General features: G+C 40.3%; 2 protein-coding genes across 9 annotated transcripts in view; one reads left to right on the forward strand and one right to left on the reverse strand.

The window, feature by feature from the left end:
- Positions 1 to 10669, reverse strand: part of LOC128700403 (minichromosome maintenance domain-containing protein 2-like) — a 135682-nt gene extending 125013 nt beyond the window's left edge. For 3 of the 4 annotated variants that reach the window (XR_011393984.1, XM_070099992.1, XM_070099991.1), the window contains exons 1-3: positions 10616 to 10669; positions 1501 to 1674; positions 747 to 1192 (exon numbers count right to left, since the gene is read on the reverse strand). Coding sequence is in view for 3 of the 4 variants with exons in the window: in XM_070099992.1 (XP_069956093.1) it covers positions 747 to 1192; positions 1501 to 1669 (615 nt within the window). In the remaining variant the exon portion in view is untranslated. Of the gene's footprint in view, positions 1 to 746; positions 1267 to 1500; positions 1675 to 10615 lie in introns of those variants that run through there. The other variant, XM_070099993.1, reaches the window with a different exon arrangement.
- Positions 9860 to 24565, forward strand: part of LOC128700404 (gem-associated protein 8) — a 53597-nt gene continuing 38891 nt past the window's right edge. For 2 of the 5 annotated variants that reach the window (XM_053793612.2, XM_053793613.2), the window contains exons 1-2: positions 11046 to 11064; positions 21482 to 21592. In XM_053793612.2, coding sequence (XP_053649587.2) covers positions 21554 to 21592 — 39 coding nt within the window. In that variant the 5' untranslated portion in view covers positions 11046 to 11064; positions 21482 to 21553. Of the gene's footprint in view, positions 9879 to 10940; positions 11065 to 21481; positions 21593 to 23643; positions 23702 to 24565 lie in introns of those variants that run through there. The other 3 variants (XM_053793616.2, XM_053793615.2, XM_053793614.2) reach the window with 3 other exon arrangements.

Below are 24565 nucleotides of genomic sequence, written 5' to 3' on the forward strand. Positions count from 1 at the left end.
CTTAATCAACGACGTTACGTCAACCAATGCTTTACCAATTAAATAAAGACGTGATACGTGAAGACAGTTGAAGATGAAGCAATCAGCCCCTTAGTCTTACAAAACTATTCACAAAAAACAATAGAAGAGATAATTAGTCTCTTAACACCGGAGAATTATTTACAAAAAGAGGTAATCAATCCCTCTGCCTGAGAGTCAGTCATAACTACCTTCGGCTTGAAAAATTTGATACCCAGTTGTTGCACGTGTAAAAAATTGATTACATTTGAGTCCGTTTTGGATCATTATCAAGTTTGAGTCTGTCTTGGATCCTTATCAAGTCTGAGTCCGTCCTGGATCATTATCAGGTTTAAGTCCGTCTTGGATCAATATCAAGTTTGAGTCCGTCCTGGATCATTATCAAGTCGCAGCTTAATTAGGGTTCAGAATGAGAACAAATGTCATTTAATTTACATTTGTGGGTTAGATGTCAGTTTTAATATTATACTCATGTGATTAGCATCTGGGGTAATCAGGTTTACGTCAAGGAAAGGAATCGTGTATTGAATTCATAGTTTCAAGAGCCCTTCACCCGCTTATAGGCACTTTCCTTGAAGGGCTAGTGAATTGTAATGGTGTTAGAGGTAAGAAACATTAACACAAAAAAATCTTACTTAAATACAGAATTATTATTATATTAAAAAGCAAGTACCAGACCCGTATGGGTCAAACAGCAAGTACAGATGTATTAATAGAGAGCTGCTTACTTGTGCAGGTGTGAGGATGGTGGTAGCGTCTCCAGACACTGAGGCATCCAGCGGCAGGTTGGACGCTAACGACTGAAGAGTAGCGTTCAGATCCACTTTACTCAGTTCCTTAGTGACGGCGCCTAGCATGGTAGCGACCTTCTGACACTTGTCTTGGTTCTCCAGGTAGAGAGAGGTGAGGTGCTCAGTGTCGGGGATGTCAGTGGCTGGTGCTGGAGGACAGTGGTCGTCTTGGGCACAATGGTAGTTCTTGGCACAGTGGTTGTGCTGGGCACCGTGGTCATCATCGGGGCATGTGTCATTCTGGGTGGTGACAGACGCTTCCAACATATTATTGGAAGAGGAGTTAAGCTGAAGGCTGATAGCCACAGAGGCTACATGAACCACACGGTGGAATATTTGTTGAGCCTCCACTGGTCGACTCATCACCAAGTCAGCTAGCTCCTCTGTCAGTAGTGCCATTACTAGTGATTAGGGTTGGTAAGTTGGGGGAGGAAGAAGGATTGGTAAGAATGGAATGCTGAAAAGGGTGGATGAGGTGGGGAGAGGGGGATAATAAAGGTAAGTGGCCTAACCAGTAGTGATTAATTTGTTGCTTTTTTGCCTTTTGTATAATGTAACCCAAGATAAATATAATTGACAAAAATCTAAATAAATTACTTAAACAGAAGACAGACTACAAGTTTAATGCAAAAAGCAGTTGTTTAAAAAATATATGGAAATTTTAAATAACCAAAAATTATCTCCGACATACCACTTATTTCTCGCAGGTACATGACATTAACGTAGACAGGTGTACTGAAGACTTTGAGAGCTGGGCAGAGGGCTGCCCGGGCTACCAGTGCGGACCTCAACCTATCCAGTCCACCTGAGGCATCTAGCCAGCGTAGTGCAGAAATGTATAAATTATCTGCACGCTCCATTCCCACTGCGGCCAGAAAACAAAAAAAAAAAAGTACTACTTTGTGCAGTTTTTGTAAACAAGTCATCCGTTGCCCACCGAGGCAGGGAAAAGAAAACATTTGTTAATAAGCGTCTATTAAATCTCACATAAATGTTGTATCCATTAACTTTCTGTAAATTCTCATGCTTTGATTTCACCACCTCAATTTAATTTTTTTTGTTATTAATACACTGGCCGATTCCCACCAAGGCAGGGTTGCCCGAAAAAGAAAAACTTTCACCATCATTCACTCCATCACTGTCTTGCCGGAAGGGTGCTTTACACTACAGTTTTTAAACTGCAACATTAACACCCCTCCTTCAGAGTGCAGACACTGTACTTCCCATCTCCAGGACTCAAGTCCGGCCTGCCGGTTTCCCTGAATCTCTTCATGTTACTTTGCTCACACTCCAACAGCACGTCAAGTATTAAAAACCATTTGTCTCCATTCACTCATATCAAACACGCTCACGCATGCCTGCTGGAAGTCCAAGCCCCTCGCACACAAAACCTCCTTTACCCCCTCCCTCCAACCTTTTCTAGGCCGATCCCTACCCCGCCTTCCTTCCACTATAGACTGATACACTCTTGAAGTCATTCTGTTTCGCTCCATTCTCTCTACATGTCCAAACCACCTCAACAACCCTTCCTCAGCCCTCTCAACAACAGTTTTGGTAATCCTACACCTCCTCCTAACTTCCAAACTACGAATTCTCTGCATTATATTCACACCACACATTGCCCTCAGACATGACATCTCCACTGCCTCCAGCCTTCTCCTCGCTGCAACATTCATCACCCATGCTTCACACCCATATAAGAGCGTTGGTAAAACTATACTCTCATACATTCCCCTCTTTGTCTCCACAGACCCCTAAGTGCACCACTCACTCTTTTCCCCTCAGCAATTCTATGATTCACCTCATCTTTCATAGACCCATCCGCTGACACGTCCACTCCCAAATATCTGAATACATTCACCTCCTCCATACTCTCTCCCTCCAATCTGATATCCAGTCTTTCATCACCTAATCTTTTTGTTATCCTCATAACCTTACTCTTTCCTGTATTCACTTTTAATTTTCTTCTTTTACACACCATACCAAATTCATCCACCAACCTCTGCAACTTCTCTTCAGAATCTTCCAAGAGCACAGTGTCATCAGCAAAGAGCAACTGTGACAACTCCCACTTTATGTGTGATTCTTTATCTTTTAACTCCACGCCTCTTGCCAAGACCCTCGCATTTACTTCTCTTACAACCCCATCTATAAATATATTAAACAACCACGGTGACATCACACATCCTTGTCTAAGGCCTACTTTTACTGGGAAATAATCTCCCTCTTTCCTACATATTCTAACTTGAGCCTCACTATCCTCGTAAAAACTCTTCACTGCTTTCAGTAACCTACCTCCTATACCATACATCTGTAGCATCTGCCACATTGCCCCCCTAGCCACCCTGTCATACGCCTTTTCCAAATCCATAAATGCCACAAAAACCTCTTTAGCCTTATCTTTAGCATCGGACCCCTGGCCCTGGTGGAACTTAGCAATCCACTGGCTAGTCTCTTCAACATATCACTACAAACAGGTATTGTTCCTGGTAAATTATAAAAGACAAGTGTGATACTCATTTACAAAGGTTTGATGTAGGTCTTTAGCATCGAATTATAGACCAATATGCCTAACTTCAATTTTGGGAAAGTTGTTGGACTGAAAACATCGTCTCTAGACTGAGGGACTGGTTACCTTAAACCCCTCATCTTTATCTTTCCCTGTATTAGACTGAAGAATTGTATTAATGTTGGTAGAATTACCGACAATATGTTAAGTAAAATGACACAAGTGCAACTAATGTGACATTTTATTGTGGCAACGTTTCGCTCTCCAGGAGCTTTATCAAGCCGTTACGGTAACGGCTTGACAACCCAAGATTGTAATCTACTCTCTCTTTGAAAGCATATAACTTAGCCAGTTCATCAGTTCTATCAGGCATCTGAAGACCAATGCGAGATGAAATCTACAGAAGGTGCACCCTGACTCCACTGTCCACAATCTTACCATACCGCGTCGGGCGTCTAACGCAAGCGTGCCACAATTTATACTTAACGAGTTGAGAGCATTTATGGATGACAGAGAATCAGTTACAGTTGAAGTGTCAACCTTAGATACATGGACGCATTTAAGTGCAAGGAGTATGGCAAACAGTTCTGTCTGAAGGATAGAGGCCTAGTTATTGATGCGTGCTCCAGTTTCATGATAGCCATAACTCTATGATATTATTATAATCAAGGGGGAAGCGCTAAACCCGTAGGATAGTACAGCGATTGTGGGGGATTGTGGAAGGTATTCAGGGAATCCGAAAACAGATCTAATTCCCTATATCAAGAGCCCCTCACCAGCGTCAAGAAATCTTCCTTGATGGGTCTCTGTACAACAGCAACATTACCGGCTGCACCAGTAGATTGGTGAACAGAACCATCATTTATAATTTGTGAAAGAGTGTTCTGTGTGATTAAGTTATCAATACAGTTTAAGGCATCTTGTTTGGCTTCAAGGCGAAGCTTTGGTTGTAATTTAAAAAAGTTTTGGGGGGATAATTGGAGGGATGGTAGTTTGGAATGGGATAATATCCCATGGAGCTGGGAAGTGCCGCTGTTTCCTAACTTGACATAGATCATGTATCTGGTTCATGCGGAGGTCAGTTCCAGTTTTTTCGATCCATATAAAGGAGTGTTCACCAGTGCAAATGAAGGTTTGGAAGGCTTCTATGCCTGTCTTCAAGAAGGCACTGGACAGGCACCAAAAGTTAGTACCTGACCAACCGGGCTGTGGTTCGTACGTCAGTTTGCGTGCGACCAGCAGTAACAGCCTGGTTGATCAGACCCTGATCTACCACGAGGCCTGGTCTCAGACCGAGCCGCGGGGGCGTTGACCCCCAAAACCCTCTCCAGGTAAACTCCAGGTAAGGCTTTGACTGGGATTGCCTGAGCATATTGACCCCAATGGCGACATTTTTTTCAGTAACACGATCTCTGATGCATGGAATATCAAGTTCTTTCCGCATATTTAAAATTTTGGCAGTACGAGAGCATCCAGGGATGATCCTCATTGCTTCGGTCTGCAATTTTTCCCGCCCACCAAGCTTCCAGTCAGACACAGGAGCTAGTGGTGCGCCATAATTAGCCAATAATCTAATATATAAGCAAAATACATCATTTTCACAATTTTATTATTAGCACCATACCTGGGATCAAAACCTTCCACATCTTTAAGTTCTCTTCTGCCTTTCTTTGTACTGGCGGCAGTCTCCTTACAATAGGTCCAAGTAATGGGACCTCAGAGCCTAGATACCTATATCGGGTTACATATTCTAGAAGAGACCCATCATGCAGCTGGATCAGGCGAACTGTGCCTCTCTGTCGTTGAGGACGCATGTTGAGTATCTTTGTTTTACCAGTAGAGATTATCAACCCCAGGTCCTGACACGAGGCTAGTACATGGTTAAGGATGCTATGAGTGTTGGAGAATCCGGTGGTGTGAATCATTATATCATCAGCAAAGCTAATCATATAATGATCGGGCTGGCTAGGCATAGCGTTAAGTATGGCATTTATAGATTATTGAGTAAGGTGAGGCTGAACATACCTCCCTGTTGGGTTCCTAATTCAAAGTTTTTAGTTAAACTTATGTGCCCCTGGAACAACACAGAAGCCTTTCTGTTGGACAAGTAGCCTTTAACAGAGGCAACAGACATTACTGAACCGATACAACAACGGTGACAACAGACATCACTGAACCAACACAAAAATAGTGACTAACAGACAATACTAAACCAGAGGTTACTCAGCCAACAACAGTGAACCAACAACGGTGAACCAGCAACAATGGCACCAGACAACAATGAACCAACAACAGACGTTACTCAACCAACTACAATGAGAGTTAAGACACATGTGCAACATCTGGATATCTTTATTGTAGACGTTTCGCCATCCAGTGGCTTTATCAATACAGATTCTAGGACATAACAGGAAGACAGTAGAACTATATACAAAAGATGAGGTAATCAGTCCCTCGGCCTTGGAGTTAGTGTTCACAGCATCGTGGTGGAGGAGAGTCTGGAGCAAAGGCAAGAAGACTTGCGTTTATATACGCGTCAGTGGAAGGGACGGGCAGCAGATGAGGGCAGTCACTGGTAGGCGGGATTCCCCAGTGGAAGTAGGTCCTTCCCAAAGAGATGGGTTAGTTGCAGCAGCCGTGAAGAAGGTCTTGTAGATGTCCTCTGAACCAAGATTCCATGATGTTGCAGTGTCTGACAAGTTGTGCAAGAAAGGTATAAAATACCGACAATATGAAAGTTAAGACACATGTGCAACATCTGGATATCTTTATTGTAGACGTTTCGCCATCCAGTGGCTTTATCAATACAGATTCTAGGACATAACAGGAAGACAGTAGAACTATATACAAAAGATGAGGTAATCAGTCCCTCGGCCTTGGAGTTAGTGTTCACAGCATCGTGGTGGAGGAGAGTCTGGAGCAAAGGCAAGAAGACTTGCGTTTATATACGCGTCAGTGGAAGGGATGGGCAGCAGATGAGGGCAGTCACTGGTAGGCGGGATTCCCCAGTGGAAGTAGGTCCTTCCCAAAGAGATGGGTTAGTTGCAGCAGCCGTGAAGAAGGTCTTGTAGATGTCCTCTGAACCAAGATTCCATGATGTTGCAGTGTCTGACAAGTTGTGCAAGAAAGGTATAAAATACCGACAATATGAAAGTTAAGACACATGTGCAACATCTGGATATCTTTATTGTAGACGTTTCGCCATCCAGTGGCTTTATCAATACAGATTCTAGGACATAACAGGAAGACAGTAGAACTATATACAAAAGATGAGGTAATCAGTCCCTCGGCCTTGGAGTTAGTGTTCACAGCATCGTGGTGGAGGAGAGTCTGGAGCAAAGGCAAGAAGACTTGCGTTTATATACGCGTCAGTGGAAGGGACGGGCAGCAGATGAGGGCAGTCACTGGTAGGCGGGATTCCCCAGTGGAAGTAGGTCCTTCCCAAAGAGATGGGTTAGTTGCAGCAGCCGTGAAGAAGGTCTTGTAGATGTCCTCTGAACCAAGATTCCATGATGTTGCAGTGTCTGACAAGTTGTGCAAGAAAGGTATAAAATACCGACAATATGAAAGTTAAGACACATGTGCAACATCTGGATATCTTTATTGTAGACGTTTCGCCATCCAGTGGCTTTATCAATACAGATTCTAGGACATAACAGGAAGACAGTAGAACTATATACAAAAGATGAGGTAATCAGTCCCTCGGCCTTGGAGTTAGTGTTCACAGCATCGTGGTGGAGGAGAGTCTGGAGCAAAGGCAAGAAGACTTGCGTTTATATACGCGTCAGTGGAAGGGACGGGCAGCAGATGAGGGCAGTCACTGGTAGGCGGGATTCCCCAGTGGAAGTAGGTCCTTCCCAAAGAGATGGGTTAGTTGCAGCAGCCGTGAAGAAGGTCTTGTAGATGTCCTCTGAACCAAGATTCCATGATGTTGCAGTGTCTGACAAGTTGTGCAAGAAAGGTATAAAATACCGACAATATGAAAGTTAAGACACATGTGCAACATCTGGATATCTTTATTGTAGACGTTTCGCCATCCAGTGGCTTTATCAATACAGATTCTAGGACATAACAGGAAGACAGTAGAACTATATACAAAAGATGAGGTAATCAGTCCCTCGGCCTTGGAGTTAGTGTTCACAGCATCGTGGTGGAGGAGAGTCTGGAGCAAAGGCAAGAAGACTTGCGTTTATATACGCGTCAGTGGAAGGGACGGGCAGCAGATGAGGGCAGTCACTGGTAGGCGGGATTCCCCAGTGGAAGTAGGTCCTTCCCAAAGAGATGGGTTAGTTGCAGCAGCCGTGAAGAAGGTCTTGTAGATGTCCTCTGAACCAAGATTCCATGATGTTGCAGTGTCTGACAAGTTGTGCAAGAAAGGTATAAAATACCGACAATATGAAAGTTAAGACACATGTGCAACATCTGGATATCTTTATTGTAGACGTTTCGCCATCCAGTGGCTTTATCAATACAGATTCTAGGACATAACAGGAAGACAGTAGAACTATATACAAAAGATGAGGTAATCAGTCCCTCGGCCTTGGAGTTAGTGTTCACAGCATCGTGGTGGAGGAGAGTCTGGAGCAAAGGCAAGAAGACTTGCGTTTATATACGCGTCAGTGGAAGGGACGGGCAGCAGATGAGGGCAGTCACTGGTAGGCGGGATTCCCCAGTGGAAGTAGGTCCTTCCCAAAGAGATGGGTTAGTTGCAGCAGCCGTGAAGAAGGTCTTGTAGATGTCCTCTGAACCAAGATTCCATGACACTGCAACATCATGGAATCTTGGTTCAGAGGACATCTACAAGACCTTCTTCACGGCTGCTGCAACTAACCCATCTCTTTGGGAAGGACCTACTTCCACTGGGGAATCCCGCCTACCAGTGACTGCCCTCATCTGCTGCCCGTCCCTTCCACTGACGCGTATATAAACGCAAGTCTTCTTGCCTTTGCTCCAGACTCTCCTCCACCACGATGCTGTGAACACTAACTCCAAGGCCGAGGGACTGATTACCTCATCTTTTGTATATAGTTCTACTGTCTTCCTGTTATGTCCTAGAATCTGTATTGATAAAGCCACTGGATGGCGAAACGTCTACAATAAAGATATCCAGATGTTGCGCATGTGTCTTAACTTTCATATTGTCGGTATTTTATACCTTTCTTGCACAACTTGTCAGACACTGCAACATCATGGAATCTTGGTTCAGAGGACATCTACAAGACCTTCTTCACGGCTGCTGCAACTAACCCATCTCTTTGGGAAGGACCTACTTCCACTGGGGAATCCCGCCTACCAGTGACTGCCCTCATCTGCTGCCCGTCCCTTCCACTGACGCGTATATAAACGCAAGTCTTCTTGCCTTTGCTCCAGACTCTCCTCCACCACGATGCTGTGAACACTAACTCCAAGGCCGAGGGACTGATTACCTCATCTTTTGTATATAGTTCTACTGTCTTCCTGTTATGTCCTAGAATCTGTATTGATAAAGCCACTGGATGGCGAAACGTCTACAATAAAGATATCCAGATGTTGCACATGTGTCTTAACTTTCATATTGTCGGTATTTTATACCTTTCTTGCACAACTTGTCAGACACTGCAACATCATGGAATCTTGGTTCAGAGGACATCTACAAGACCTTCTTCACGGCTGCTGCAACTAACCCATCTCTTTGGGAAGGACCTACTTCCACTGGGGAATCCCGCCTACCAGTGACTGCCCTCATCTGCTGCCCGTCCCTTCCACTGACGCGTATATAAACGCAAGTCTTCTTGCCTTTGCTCCAGACTCTCCTCCACCACGATGCTGTGAACACTAACTCCAAGGCCGAGGGACTGATTACCTCATCTTTTGTATATAGTTCTACTGTCTTCCTGTTATGTCCTAGAATCTGTATTGATAAAGCCACTGGATGGCGAAACGTCTACAATAAAGATATCCAGATGTTGCACATGTGTCTTAACTTTCATATTGTCGGTATTTTATACCTTTCTTGCACAACTTGTCAGACACTGCAGCATCATGGAATCTTGGTTCAGAGGACATCTACAAGACCTTCTTCACGGCTGCTGCAACTAACCCATCTCTTTGGGAAGGACCTACTTCCACTGGGGAATCCCGCCTACCAGTGACTGCCCTCATCTGCTGCCCGTCCCTTCCACTGACGCGTATATAAACGCAAGTCTTCTTGCCTTTGCTCCAGACTCTCCTCCACCACGATGCTGTGAACACTAACTCCAAGGCCGAGGGACTGATTACCTCATCTTTTGTATATAGTTCTACTGTCTTCCTGTTATGTCCTAGAATCTGTATTGATAAAGCCACTGGATGGCGAAACGTCTACAATAAAGATATCCAGATGTTGCACATGTGTCTTAACTTTCATATTGTCGGTATTTTATACCTTTCTTGCACAACTACAATGACGCCCGACAACAGTGAACCTGGTGATCAGGTAGACAACGCTCTCACCTCATACGCAAGTCCGTGGCTCGATCCCTAGCAAGGTTGGAAACATTTGGCGTGTTTCCTTACACCTGCTGTCCCCGTTCACCTAGTAAGTAAGTAGGTACCTGGTTGTGGGTCGCATCCTGAGGGACAAGGTTTAAGGACCACAATGAAAATAAGGCAGACAACCCCGGAGTTAGTTCTGGGTGGCTAACTCTTCCGAACTTAAAAAATCAAACAAAATCTTTTTTTAACACCGAACCAACAGCAATGACACCAGACAACACTGAACCGGCAACAATGACACTAGACAATTGTGAACCAACAAGGGTGACACCAGACAACAGTGAAGCAACAAAAGTGACAACAGCGAATCAACAAGGACCCCAATGGAAATAAGTCACTTTGACTTTTTGAGGAGTTATCCTAGGTAATTTACACATATGTTACTTATGTATGATAATTTCTGAAACTGTATTAATGTGTAGTTGTACCTATATAGACCTATTTAACAGTGACAAGTCATGGGGAGTATTTTATAATTATATAATCATGGGGTAGCGCTAAACCCGTAGGATTATACAGCGCATGTGGGGGGGGGGAGATGAAAGGTATTCAGGTTCAGTTCAGGAAACTGGAGCAGAGATCCAATTCCCTAGATCAAGAGCCCCTCACCAGCGTCACGGAACCTTCCCTGAGGGTCATGGGAAGTAGCAGCCTTGTGTCATGAAGAAATAAGATATTTACAGTCATATATATATATAATTACAAAATATAAAGACGTGAGTAACATTCCGATATTAAATAAACAACATTTGCAGTGTAACGTGTAATTAATTACTGTAATTACCAGAGATAATAAGAGAGGTCAGGTGTGTACGTCTGTCACCTCTGTCTTGGCGGGAACTCTGAACTCTTCTCTATTTTTCTTATTGAGAGTTTATATTATATTCTTTTAGTCTGTTAACGTATGCAAATATTTTTTCTGATATCATTACTTATCATTTTATACATTACTTATCATTTTATGATAAGTAATGTATAAATATTCGTAATTTCTACGTGTCTATTGGGATAACTGGAACCAATCCAGCATCATATACGAGCAAGGATATTAATGTTACTGGATGTTTGACTATAAATAAAAATAAGTAAGCGATAATTTATTTTTAATATATTAGTATATTTCTTTATGAAAAAATTTTAAGATTATCGTAGCGTAAATCAGTTAAACAGTAACAATATAGAATTAGTGAACATGTTCTCCGTACTTGATGCTGTCTTGATCGTCTTTGAAAGGTAAACAAAGTTTTATTTTGTGGAATAAATTGATTAATCAAATGTATATTTTAGAAGAAAAGAGAACCATGTTGTGGGACACATGTGTCTTAAGTGTTGTAAACAAGTTAATGCTCTCATATTCAGATAAGAGGAGACCTCATGAAGTAGTTCCTAATTAATAGGAGAGGATAGGGTTTGTTCATTTTTATTAACCCGGGGAGAGTTATCCAAGGTTAACCTAATAAAGTCAGTGCGTCATCAGTATAATAATGGTATACAATACCTACAAGTTGATAAAACGTGCAACAGTAAGGTATCTTTATTCAGAAACGTTTCGCCTACACAGTAGGCCCGGTGGCCTGGTGGCTAAAGCTCCCGCTTCACACACGGAGGGCCCGGGTTCTATTCCCGGCGGGTGGAAACATTTCGACACGTTTCCTTACACCTGTTGTCCTGTTCACCTAGCAGCAAGTAGGTACCTGGGTGTTAGTCGACTGGTGTGCATCGCATCCTGGGGGACAAGATTGAGGACCCCAATGGAAATAAGTTAGACAGTCCTCGATGACGCACTGACTTTCTTGGGTTATCCTGGGTGGCTAACCCTCTGGGGTTAAAAATCCGAACAAAATCTTATCTTATCTTAGGCTTCTTCAGTGGAATACAAAGGTGGCAGCTTCACATTGTACCAGACTATGGTGCAGAACTCTTCTCCAGGCTGAGCGACTGACCACCTCAAAGCTACATCCTTGAGGGTGTTACACTTATTACACCGTCTTTACATTTCTGCTGCCTCCGCTGTATTTGACTGAAGAAACGTACTATGTAGGCAGATACTGAACTGCTGCACATGTATCTTACTTATCAGTGTGTTAACAAGGACTGTGTCTTATTTCCATTGTAGTCGTTAATTCTTGTCCCCCAGGATGCCACCTACACCAGTCGACTAACATCCAGGTACCTATTTACTGCTAGGTGAACAGGAACAGCAAATGTAAGGAAACATGCCCAATGTTTCAGTCGAGCTGGGAATTGAATCATGGACACTCATTGTGTGAGCTGAGGCACTACCAAATGAGACAGAAGAAAAGCAAGATAAAGTCTCTAGTGAACATTAAAATGGTATAAAATACCGACAGGTATTTTATACCATTTTATAGGGTGATGGACTGATTACATCGTCTTCAAGTATCTTCTGCTTCTATCAACTTTTCTGTAGTCGACTGAAGAAGCCTACTGTGTAGGCGAAACAGTTCGAAATAAAGATACCTAACTGTTGCATATGTGTCTTACATAACATAAAGTCTCTAGTATCATACAAATATCCCGAGTATCAAAAATAAAAAAGGTGCCCTAAGACTGATTACATGTGCAAGAAACACATATATTATAGCAATAACTGAAACTTTATTCAGTCTGCAAAATAGGAATATGCCTTCTGAATTCCACATACAGGGATATAAATTATTCTACAGTGATAGAGTCAAAGAGAAAAATGGTAGAGTTGCAATGTATGTCAGGGACAATTTAAGCTGTTGCATCAGAAATGACATAAAGATGGCAGGGACAAACACAAAATTTGTTTAAGTACAGTTTCTTAAAGTACATGAAAACATTATCTTAGGTGTGATCTGCAGACTTCAAAATCTCGATAGAGACAACAGTAAACTTCTTTGAGAAGAAATTGTTCAGGAAAATAAAAATGAAAATGTAGTTTTTAATGATAGGTTTTTAACTGTAGTTCAGTAAAATGGAGCATTTGACAGGTAATCAGGAGTTTAGCAACTTTCTTGAGATAGTCCAGGATTGCTTATTGAAACAGTTTGTATCAGAACCTAGTAGAGGAAAAACTAGCTGGACTTGGTTCTGGCAAACAAGGAATCTCTGATAGATAATCTTTGTTAACGAAAAGTGTGGAAAAGTTGATCACAAATCATTTAATTTTAATATCTCCTGGAATTACCATAATAATGATAAAGTTAAAGTCTCCTATTTTCGAGCTGTGGATTATATGTCCTAATAATTCCATGATCCAGTGGTTGTATTAAAGATGTATTTGGTGGTAAAAACACAACTTTTACATGTGGGTGTACATCCACCAAAGCTTCTGGATGAGTTTGGGAATTATGAAGAGTGAAGAAAACCTTTGAATGCAAGGTTCTTGCTGTGTAGGTAAAACATGACTTTGGGATTAAAGTGATGCTTAAATTAGTCAATAAATAATTCCTCTGTCATCCATTCTGACTTGTTTAACCTCAAAGGACCTGATAATGTGGTTTTATCTAAACCTTTCCAAGCATGGGGATTCTGAGCGGTAAATAACCATTGACTTACCCTTAAGATTGCCTGATGCATTACCTCAAAGTAGCAAGCTGAACCAATTCTTTGCTGCTTTGAATCCCAGTGCACATTTCTCTTGCTTGCTGATGTAAATTCATTCTGGCATCTTCCAATAAAGATTTGTTTAATCAGCATTAAACACTTGCTGTGGCTGGTAGCCATCCTTAGAAATAATTTCCTGTAACCTAGCAGGGAAATATTCAGCAGTGTGGCCAGCGGAAGCACACTCACCAGAAAACTTCATATTTTGTAACTGGCTACATTATTTGAATTTGTGGAACCGCTGTGTACTAAGCAAGCACTCTTGTTAAGGCCTTCTTTCCACATCACACACAGTTTTATAATTCTGTAAGACATTTTTTCCTTATTAAGATGAAATTAAGTAGTATACCTTTCATGGTTATTTGATCGATCCACTCAACAACTTTTCTGTCTCATTTAGCTGTTCTGACCTATGTGTCATTACAAAGATATGAGCACAAGCTCATATCTTTGCTTCATTCTTCTTACTTTTTCAAACTGATCCCTCATTGAGGCCATAGGGTGTGCAGTCTCCATCATGTGATCAACCCTTAATCTTATCTAATATAATATCTCTGTTTTCTTCAAAACACCAGCTTATGCTTCTTTACAGTTCCAGGATTACTCACATTCCATTGTTATTATCGAGAGATGAGACGGGATGATAAAAAAATCAAAAGTAGATGGAGACATAAACGAAGCACTGGGTGAGGGACGTTGTGTACATTACATAGGCCTTCCCCATAACACAGTGGACTTGCCTTTGAAGCTTGCTGTGAGACTGAGGGGAAAGAAAGTGGTGTTTGCCACATTTTCCCTTATATATACTCAACAACGTAAACCTATTTTTATGGCTTGTTCACTGAAAATATGCTGTAATTTTTTTGCAACCATGTTAAGGCACACGTTAACAGATAGTGTATTATCTGACAGTCTTCGTATCTTTGGTTAAGCCACATTTTGATTATGCTGCTCATTTCTGGTCTCCTTATTACAAGAATGTATATAGAGAAGAATGTTTTTATGTACTAGAATCTTTTCCTATGAAAATAAGCTGAAGGCATTGAACTTCCACTCTTTGGCATGTAATTAGGGGAGAAATGATTGAAATATACAAATGGAAAATGGGAATAAATAAAGGTAACATAAATAGCATGTTGAAAATATCTAGCCAGACAGTACTTGCAGTAATTAAATTAAAAATTAAAATTTTTTTTAATATTTATTTCTTAAGAGCCATACAAATATAGTAGTTATACCTTTGAAATGATTGCATTTTGAGTTTGATATTATTATTATTTAAATATAATTAGATACAGTAAAGGCCCAGAAGAAAGCACTATACAAATGCATTTCAATACAATACAACTTTATTTCTTTTCTGCAATTTACAAAATGTAGTTTACATATAATGAAATATTGTTAAGTTAAGGATTAATGAGTTTATTTCCTTGCACAGTTTACAGTGTGTAATTACAATATTGATTTGCTAAGTACAAAGCAAGCTACTGTCATGCTGGGGCATTTTGGAACACTAGCATGCGGTGCATTTCAGTCAGACTAATCTTAATACATACAGACTACTTATGAACTAAACATTGATTATTGAGTAAGAGTTTTTTAAATGTACAAAAAGAAATGTAGCTAAATGAAAATAATAAAGTTTCAAGTATGCATTAATACTTTGAACTGATTCAGTGATCTTACGTTAATTGGGCTCATTATCTTTAGGCTATGGAACGATTATAAGAGATGGTGAAGAAGCAGGAAGTTAAGAAGGTTTCAGTAGAATTATAATGGGACAATTTCAGGCAAAGTAATCATAAGGCTGACTTAATACTAATATCTAGACCTATAATAAAAATTAGGTCAATACAGCTTGAGTAATTCATTGCAATCATAATCATAATGAGGCAAAGTGGTACCTCACTCCAGAAGGCTGTTTGAGTGCCAATACCCAACGAATTTGTTCCCGTAAGGAATAATGTAAATTAGATTAGTCTGTTTCAAACCCCCAAAAATACACTTACAAAAGCACTTACACAAATACACTTACATAACTGTTCGAGTTGGGAGCTGTTCAGAACTCGAGGTACCACTGTATATTAAAATTCCATCTGCTCAGTGACCTGCATATTATGCAGTGGTTGAATTGAGGTGTTGAAATCAAAGTACAGGTAGAACGATTTTCCGGACACTGATGGTTCGGAACCATACAAATTTACGAGCAGGAACTTGAAATTCCCATGGCAGTGTATTTACCACCAAACTGTCCACCACTTATCCAGCCCCCAAGACCAAGGAATACTGCGCTCTCTCAAGGCACAATATCAGTAATCTGGGAAGACTTTGGAACCAAAGGTTCTGGAAAATCGGTGTTGTACCTGTATAAGAATTTACAGAAAGTCAATGAACACAACATTTATGTGAAATTTAGAAAAGTAGATTGGTGTTCTCCCATTCTTTTGATCAGGTCTGCCATTGTGTACCCCAGTAAGTTGTAGGTGTCGGTGGTGTTGATCAAGGTTGACCCTAATTTCACCATGAATAATGAAGGTTGGATTAGCCTTTAGTGACTCTAGGAGAGCAGAGATGTCATCATAGTGTTTATTTAGTGATTTGATGTTATTTATTTATTTATTTATTTATTTATGTCTTTGCAGATAGTACATTGAAATTATGTATTTACAATAATGGGTTGCAATGCAAAGAGAGCCTCTGTTATGCCTAGGCATTATGGGCCGACTTAACTACGACTGACTACTTAACACTAAGAATTATATCATAGTTGTACAGTAGAATATTAATTATATCATAGTTGTACAGTAGGTTATTGATTATAAGCGAGTCCAGTTTATACAAGACAAAAAATATACAGTGGAACCTCAAATATCGAACTTTCTTTGTTCCAGATGGCTGTTTGAGTGCCGTTACCGAACGAATTTATTTCCATCAGGAATAATGTAAATTAGATTAGTTCTTTTCAGATCCTCAAAAATACACTTAAAAAAGCACTTACAAAAATACACTTACATAGTTGGTTGCATTGGGAGCAGTTCGATATTTGAGGTTCCACTGTATTCATATATTCAAAAGGGCTTTTTGTGAAAACAATAATTCAATTATATTCCTGTCAACAATGGATAAAAGGTTCAAAAGTAACTGTTGAAATTATGATATGGGAATACATATTGAGTATGTGAGTACTGTGTGTTTAGCATTTAGTCTAGGGTGATTAAGTGGCTTTTGAGAAGAGTCTTAAATTGATTTTCAGACCGGGTTACTTTAGCATCTTCTGGTAATGAATTCCATATTTTGGGGCCCTTTATGTGCATAGAGTTTTTACACAGTGTGATATGGACACGAGGTACATCAAAAAGAGATCTGTGTCTTGTGTTATGGCAGCCAGATTTTTTGGTGTTGTTGAAGATAGTTTTGGCATGGTTTGTAGTCTTGGTTTGCAGTGACCTGGTATACAAGTGAAAGTTGGAGTATAATACTTGGATTCAAACTGGAGAAATTTAGGTTTAGAAGGACATTGGGAAGTACATACTGGTTTTGCAGTAGAGTTGTAGATGAATGAAGCAAATTTCCAAGTAATGTTATTGAGGCAAGAACTTTAGGTTGTTTTAAATATAGTTTGGATAGGTACGTGAGTGGGTGTGGGTGGACGTGAATTGGTCTTGCCTACCATGGACCAGTAGGCCTACTGCAAAGTTCCTTCATTCTTGTGTGATTTATTGATGCTGGTGAGGGGCTCTTGATCCAAGAACCCTTCAAAGGAGGTACCTTGATACTGGTGAGGGACTCTTGATTCAAGGGCCCCTCAAGGGAGGTTCCTTGATATTGGTGAGGTGCTCTTGATTCAATGACCCTTCTGGGGAAGTTCCTCGATACTGGTGAGGGGCTCTTAATTCAAAAGCCACTCACAGTAGGTCCCTAGATGGTAGCCCTGGAGAAGTGTCCCATAGCACAATCCCTAGCGCACTCAGCTCACACATTGAGGTCTGGGAGATCAATCTCCTGGTATGAGTGGAAACACTAGAACATGTTTTCATAAGGCACCTGCTGTCCCTGTTCACCTATCAGTAAAATGGGTATGTGGGTGTTAGTTGATTGGTGTGAGTCGCATCCTGGGACAAAATTGACCTAATTTGCCAAAAATGCTCTGCATAACAAGGGTCTTTCTATATACAGTGGACCCCCGCATAACGATGGCATCACATAGCGATTTTTCCGCATACCGCTTACTTTTATCGCAAAATTTTTGCCGCGCATACCGATTAAAAACCCGCTCACCGATTTTCGTCCGAGACGCGTCCAATGTGCCCTCACATGTGCCGCCCGTCCCATTGTTTACCAGCCAGCCTCCGCGGTAACATCCAAGCATACACTCGGAATATTTCGTATTATTACAGTGTTTTCGGTGCTGTTTCTGGAAAATAAGTGACCATGGGCCCCAAGAAAGCTTCTAGTGCCAACCCTGTGGTAAAAAGGGTGAGAATTAGTATGGAAATTAAGAAAGATTTTGAAGGGTTTGGGGCTAACCCTGAGAAGCCTATGCCAGTTGTGGAATCCATTGTGCCTACTTCAAAGATTAAGGAAATGTGTGCACAGTGGGTTGAACTGCAAACCTTTATAGATGAAAATCACCCTGACACAGCTGTTGCAAGCCGTGCTGGTGACTATTTCAATGACAATGTTGTGGCCCATTTTAGACAAATCGTAAAGGAACGGGAGGTACAGAGCTCTATGGACAGATTTGTTGTGCGACAGAGGTCCAGTGACTCTCAAGCTGGTCCTAGTGGCATTAAAAGAAGAAGGGAAGTAACCCCGGAAAAGGACTTGCTACCTCAAGTCGTAATGGAAGGGGATTCCCCTTCTAAACAGTAAGAAGATAATGCTCTCCCCTCCTCCCATCCCATCAATCATCACCAGATCTTCAATAAAAGTAAGTGTCATGTAATTGTGCATGCCTTTTTCAGTTTGTGTGTATTAAAATTAACATTTCATGTGGTAAAAAAAAATTTTTTTCATACTTTTGGGCGTCTTGCACGGATTAATTTTATTTCCATTATTTCTTATGGGGAAAATTCATTCGCATAACGATTATTTCGCATAACAATTATCCCTCTTGCACGGATTAAAATCGTTAACCGGGGGTCCACTGTACTACATAGTAGTATGTCAGTGATATCATCTAGGCCTGTATACCTGTACATGTACTTGTAGAGATAAAGATTTTTTGTTATTATTATTACAGTTTAATTCGTTCTGTGACAGAGCTCGTAACTCAATTTGCTCATATATCAAATCAATTTTCCTCATTGAAATTAATTGAAATGTCATTAATCCGTTACAGCCACCAAAAAACCACTCCAGTTTTTTTGTTATGCATTTTTAAATAAAAAAATGTATTTATAAATAAAAATATTGTATAAAAACATAATAAAACAGAATGTAAAGAAATAAACTGGTTTTATAGAGTGTATTTACCTTGAAATTCAGACAACTTGGAATGACAGAAGATGCTGGCAGAGGTGGAGGCTGGAAAACAACTTACTTGCTACACTCTTCACTACTCTACCCTCCACCTTCACTTGCTACACTCTTCACTACTCTACCCTCCACCTTCACTTGCTACACTCTTCACTACTCTACCCTCCACCTTCACTTCTCCACCCACCACCCTCACTACTCCACCCACCATTATCACTACTTCACCCGCCACCTTCACTACTTACCCACCACCTTCACTGCTTCACCCACCACCTTCACTACTCTAACCACATTATCACTACTCCACCCACCACCATCACTTCTCCACCCACCACCATCACTTCTCCACCCACCACCCTCACTACTCCACCCACCACTATCACTACTCCACTCACTACTGTCACAACTCCATCCACCACCATCACTGCTCCACCCACCACCCTCACTACTCCACCCACCACTATCACTACACTCACTACTGTCACAACTCCATCCACCACCATCACTGCTCCACCCACCACCCTCACTACTCCACCCACCACTATCACTACACTCACTACTGTCACAACTCCATCCACCACCATCACTGCTCCACCCACCACCCTCACTACTCCACCCACCACTATCACTACACTCACTACTGTCACAACTCCATCCACCACCATCACTGCTCCACCCACCACCCTCACTACTCCACCCACCACTATCACTACACTCACCACTGTCACAACTCCACCCACCACCATCACTACTCCACCCACTGAAGGAACCTCGGTGAGGCAGGTAAGTATCACGGAGGTCTCCCTTAATGTTTCTGGAAAAACTCTGAGTGTTGAAATGGAGGTTACCTCTTCCCTGGATTTTTACACAAACCAACAAGGGACGAGGTGCCTCACTACAATCTGGGATTAGTGTGGGAGTATTATCCTTCCAGTTATGTCTTGGAAGAGCATGTGGGATGGGACGAAGTACCTGACATTCCTCTGGGTACAGAATTGGATTTGACTCACTCATAACCTGGATATTGGCTCGCAACTCAAAGCAAAAACTCGACCAAGCGACGGCTCGTAACTTGGAAAACTTGTAAGTTGGGGCACTCGTAAGTCAAGGTACCACCGTGTGTATTTGGATTTCTCTCTGAAGACTTTTGAATATTCCAGTTCTCCTTCCACACAACATCTTTTGTAATTGCATAAATAAGTACAATGGACCCCCGGTTTACAATCAGCTCCCAATACAACCAATTATGTAAGTGTATTTATGTAAGTGCATTTGTATGTGTATGTTTGGGGGTCTGAAATGGACTAATCTAATTCACAATATTCCTTATGGGAACAAATTCGGTCAGTACTGGCACCTGAACATACTTCTGGAATGAAATAATATCGTAAACCGGGGCTCCACTGTATATAGAAAAGACTATGATTACTTAACCTAGGTTATTCCTACAGTTCCTCTGGAGTATTTAATTTCATTGGTGTCCATGTGTAGTACTTTTCATTTAGATGTTCATGTGTGTATACCACTATACAACTGTATATGGCAGTACAGGCATACATTGCTTTAAGGTGCTTCACTTTAGAGCACTTCACCAATGCACCACTTTTCAATTTTATTTCTGTTTATTATTTTTGGCACTTGCCTTACTCTTAAGATGGTTTTCATTATTTTTTATATTTTTGCTGTTGCATCTTTCTTTTTTTAAGCCTATCATTTTGTGCATTTAATAAATGATTGTGTAAACATGTTTTTAGGCTTTCATATGCATTGGCAAGTGAAAAAAAAAAGTTGTGATTTTCTTTAAGGGAATATTCACTTGACAGCAGCGGTCTGGAACCTAACCTGCCATATTAGCAAGTTATGTCTGTACTGTATGTCACTGTTTAGTGATGCAAAATAATCTAACAGCCTAACTAATGATGGCATCTGCACATAGACTAGTCTACAGTATTTTTGTGTGCAACAGGTCTGCCAGAGACTCCATTGAATGATGACTCTGCTTGTACAAGTACTATATAGTACTTCTTTCTAAGACCAAGGTTTTTTCTTTGGCAGCCAGTTACCCAAACAAACAAATATGTGTATACATATTGAACCACATTACCAGACATGTCACTCTTTTTAATTTCAGTTTGCTTATTTGCGGTTAAATGAATTTTTGTATAAATTTGAGCAACCTAATTTATAAACTGATTGTTACCCCACTGTTGTGTCAGTAGAATTTAATACTGTCCACTACATGGCTGCTGCCTTGATATACACTCTTTCTCTTAATTGATGCAACTTGTAGGTTATTTCCACGATTGTGAAGAAGTAACACTGCCTATTAAAGAAACAGACTTAACCTAATACAACCTATTTATATGCATCCCAGTAGCTCAGTGGTGAGTGTTCCCCTCATAAATGACAGCGCTCAGATTCAGGGAGCAGTTTTGCACCTGTTGTATCTTTTTACTTAGAAGCAAATAGACACTGGCTTGTTGCCTTCCTGTTGCATTGCATCCTTGGAATGGTAAATATGACAAAATTCAATGTTTATGTATTTCTGTGCTTCTCTAACTATAGATTTACACAACAGGTACATGATTGGTTTACTACAAATTGACATAAAGGTCTGATGTCACAGAATTTGTGAAGAGCAACTTCCTAGATGATAAGTTCAGAGTGGCGGCACCTGAGCACCTCGGAGGTGTGTTTATGTAGTCATGTTTCCTTTAATTAATGATGTCTTAGCACATGTTGATGGGCAGGTTTAAAATCTGGTGTTGTAGTAGACAGTATCCATCCAAGGAGATAGAACCCATCTGTCATATAAGCAGGAAATACGTTGAACTGTAGGACTGTTCCAAAGTATCAGTTAATTGTGAAGGTATTGGCTAATTTTGATGGTATCGTTGTCAACCTAAACTTGAGTACGTATTGGTTAATTTTGATAGTAGTGGTATCCGGATAAAATTGAATGTCGGTATTGGCATAAAATTGAGTATTGGTATTGGTGTTGGCAAAGCACTGGTATTGTCTCATCCCTAAGTAGTAGCCTTTTAAAAATTGCTTGCACTGGTGGAATTGCTGGTCTTTTCTTTCTTTGTAATGAACAAGTAATATGGCAACTAAACCTTACAAACTTCAGCTTACATTCAGCATTTACTTTGTTTATTTTCTTGTGTGGTTTATAATAGTTATTATTCCTGTAATATTGCCTTGTTTAATTTAGGAGGTGTGGTCTGAGACTGATTGAGGGGGAGTAATGATCTTGAACTTATCAACCCTGTGAAGGTCTGTCCTGTAGTTCTTGGGCTTATCCACAGGGTCCAGGAATTTTCAAAAGATAACAAAAAAATATTTTTTGTTATCTTTTCTTATGAAGTGATAGAGAATATTTTTCTTAAGGTAATAAAACAAAAAGTACGAAATTTGATGGAAAATTGATGAAATTATGTTATTGCAAATTTTGCTGTGTCAGCGATATTTATGCATTGGCGATTTTGCCCACTTTGACTCCTATTTTAGGCCAATTACATTATTCCAGTGCATAGCATCACTTCTAATTAATTGAATGAGCACAAGACACTACCCAATAAATTTTTTCAATTACCCAATAAAGTGATCAGAAATTGGTAATTTGTCCAATTTCACACAAAGTTCAAAATATTCCAATTTCAAAATAGGGTCCAGAATAAACAATGCAGGCATTCCTGGCACTAAAATAACATTACCTCTGTTTATTAGTTACGTTTCCAGGTTTTACAGATGAAATCCATTTTGATTTTTCACAAAATTTTTATTCACACCAGAAAATAGAAGATTTACTGTTATGCAGTATTGTAATAATTATATAAATAATATCAGAGCATTTGTGAACGTACATTAAACCCACCAGTTGGCGTGTACTGGATGTACTGTGTACTGTTTACTCTAAAACATTGGCAAAAATCTACCATTTCTGCTGCTTTGAGCTCAATTTCAAGCTATTTTCAGTATCAAAACCAGGCAAAATCATCTCTATTTTTGTAATATATTTTCCATTCTGTCAAATGAGATCAAGAAACCACAAATGCAACCATAAAAACCACGCGAAAATACACCACAAAGTCGCTGTACTAATCCAAAAACACGGTCAGTTTTTTTTTTGTTTTTTTTCTCATTATGCACTGAGTGCTGCAGGATTTGTTTTATATGGTGCACACTTACCACATAGATACATTCTCTCATATCTAGGCCCAAATTTACTGCTCACAGCTTATCTGAGTGAGCTGAGCTCATGACGTAGTACTACAGCTGGGACCTTGTCTTCAAAGCCGTAGAACTATGGGGCGGACCCTCAAAGGGTTAATAAACTATGTTATCAAAATACAACTTGTAAACATTTGTTATGTCCTCAGTGTACTGTATCTTGAAGAAAATTTGGTTGATGGATGCCTGTTTAGCAAAACTTGACTTCATTAACCATATAAACTTCATTTTTTAGTAAAGAATTAACAGGTGCAGAATTCGTATCATTACAGGCAGGCCCTGCTTTGCAGTGCTTTGCTTTACAGTGCTTCACTAATGCAGTGGTTTTCACTTATACCCATTCTTCATTTATTCAGATTTCCTACAATTAATGTATTTACCATTCACTAATTTAATACATATGATAGTGTAAAACATGTTGTCAGGATTATATATGCATTTGAGAGTGAAAAATAGGCTTTTTCACTTTGCAGCAATTTTTGTTTTACAGCAGTAGCCCAGAACCTAATCTGCTGTAGAAGCGGTGCCCTCCTCTACTTGATTCTCGCAAGTGAGAATGCAAGAAGTATGTACTAGTGCACTCCTTAAATCACAGCTAATGTCTTCTAAGGAAGATACCTTGATGTTGGCAAAGGGCTTATGATCCAAGGAATTGGAAGTATCATCCCTTTCCTTGGATCAGGCACTGGGGAATGTGAGGAAAATGATAATATTTATAATCTTAGGGAACATTTCAGTTTTCCCTTTGTGCTTCAGTTTCCCTGTTATTATCACCCATTTTTGTGTCATTGAGTACTATTCCAAGTAACTTTGTGTGTATTCCTTTAACTCTTCCAGTGCCTCGCCAAAAAAAAAAAAAAAAAAAATGCTCAGTCCACCAAGGCACTGTCCTGGCATTGCTTCTGTTTCTCATCCTCATAGCAGGCATAGATAAAGACACTCGTGACAGTTTTGTATCATCATTGCAGATGACACTAAAATAAGCAAGAAAGTCACAATGGTAGAAGACATTGGAAAATTACAGGAGGATAAAAGAAGTGTTTTCCAGTAGGTAGTGGAAAACAACATGACATTCAATGGTGATAAAGATAAAGATACAGATAAATGTTGATTTCTTTGTAAAGGTTACATTGTGTAATTACAATTTTGGTTTGCTAAGTACAAAGAAAACCACTATCATGCCAGGGCATTTCGGGCAGATTAATCGTAGTACATAGTAACTACTTAAAACTAGACATGATAATAGTGCTTAATTAACTTTATTACAATCTTGATAAGTTCCAACTGCTTAGGTATGGAAAGAACGAAGAACTCAAAAGGAACACTGTAATAAAAACCCAAGAGGATCATCAAATAGAACGAAAGGAACACGTGAAAGACTGGGGAATAACTATGTCAGCTGATCTTTCTTGCAAAGAACATAATAAGA

This window comes from Cherax quadricarinatus, chromosome 71, assembly GCF_038502225.1.
Source record: "Cherax quadricarinatus isolate ZL_2023a chromosome 71, ASM3850222v1, whole genome shotgun sequence".
In the NCBI taxonomy this organism is placed as follows: Eukaryota; Metazoa; Arthropoda; class Malacostraca; order Decapoda; family Parastacidae; genus Cherax; species Cherax quadricarinatus.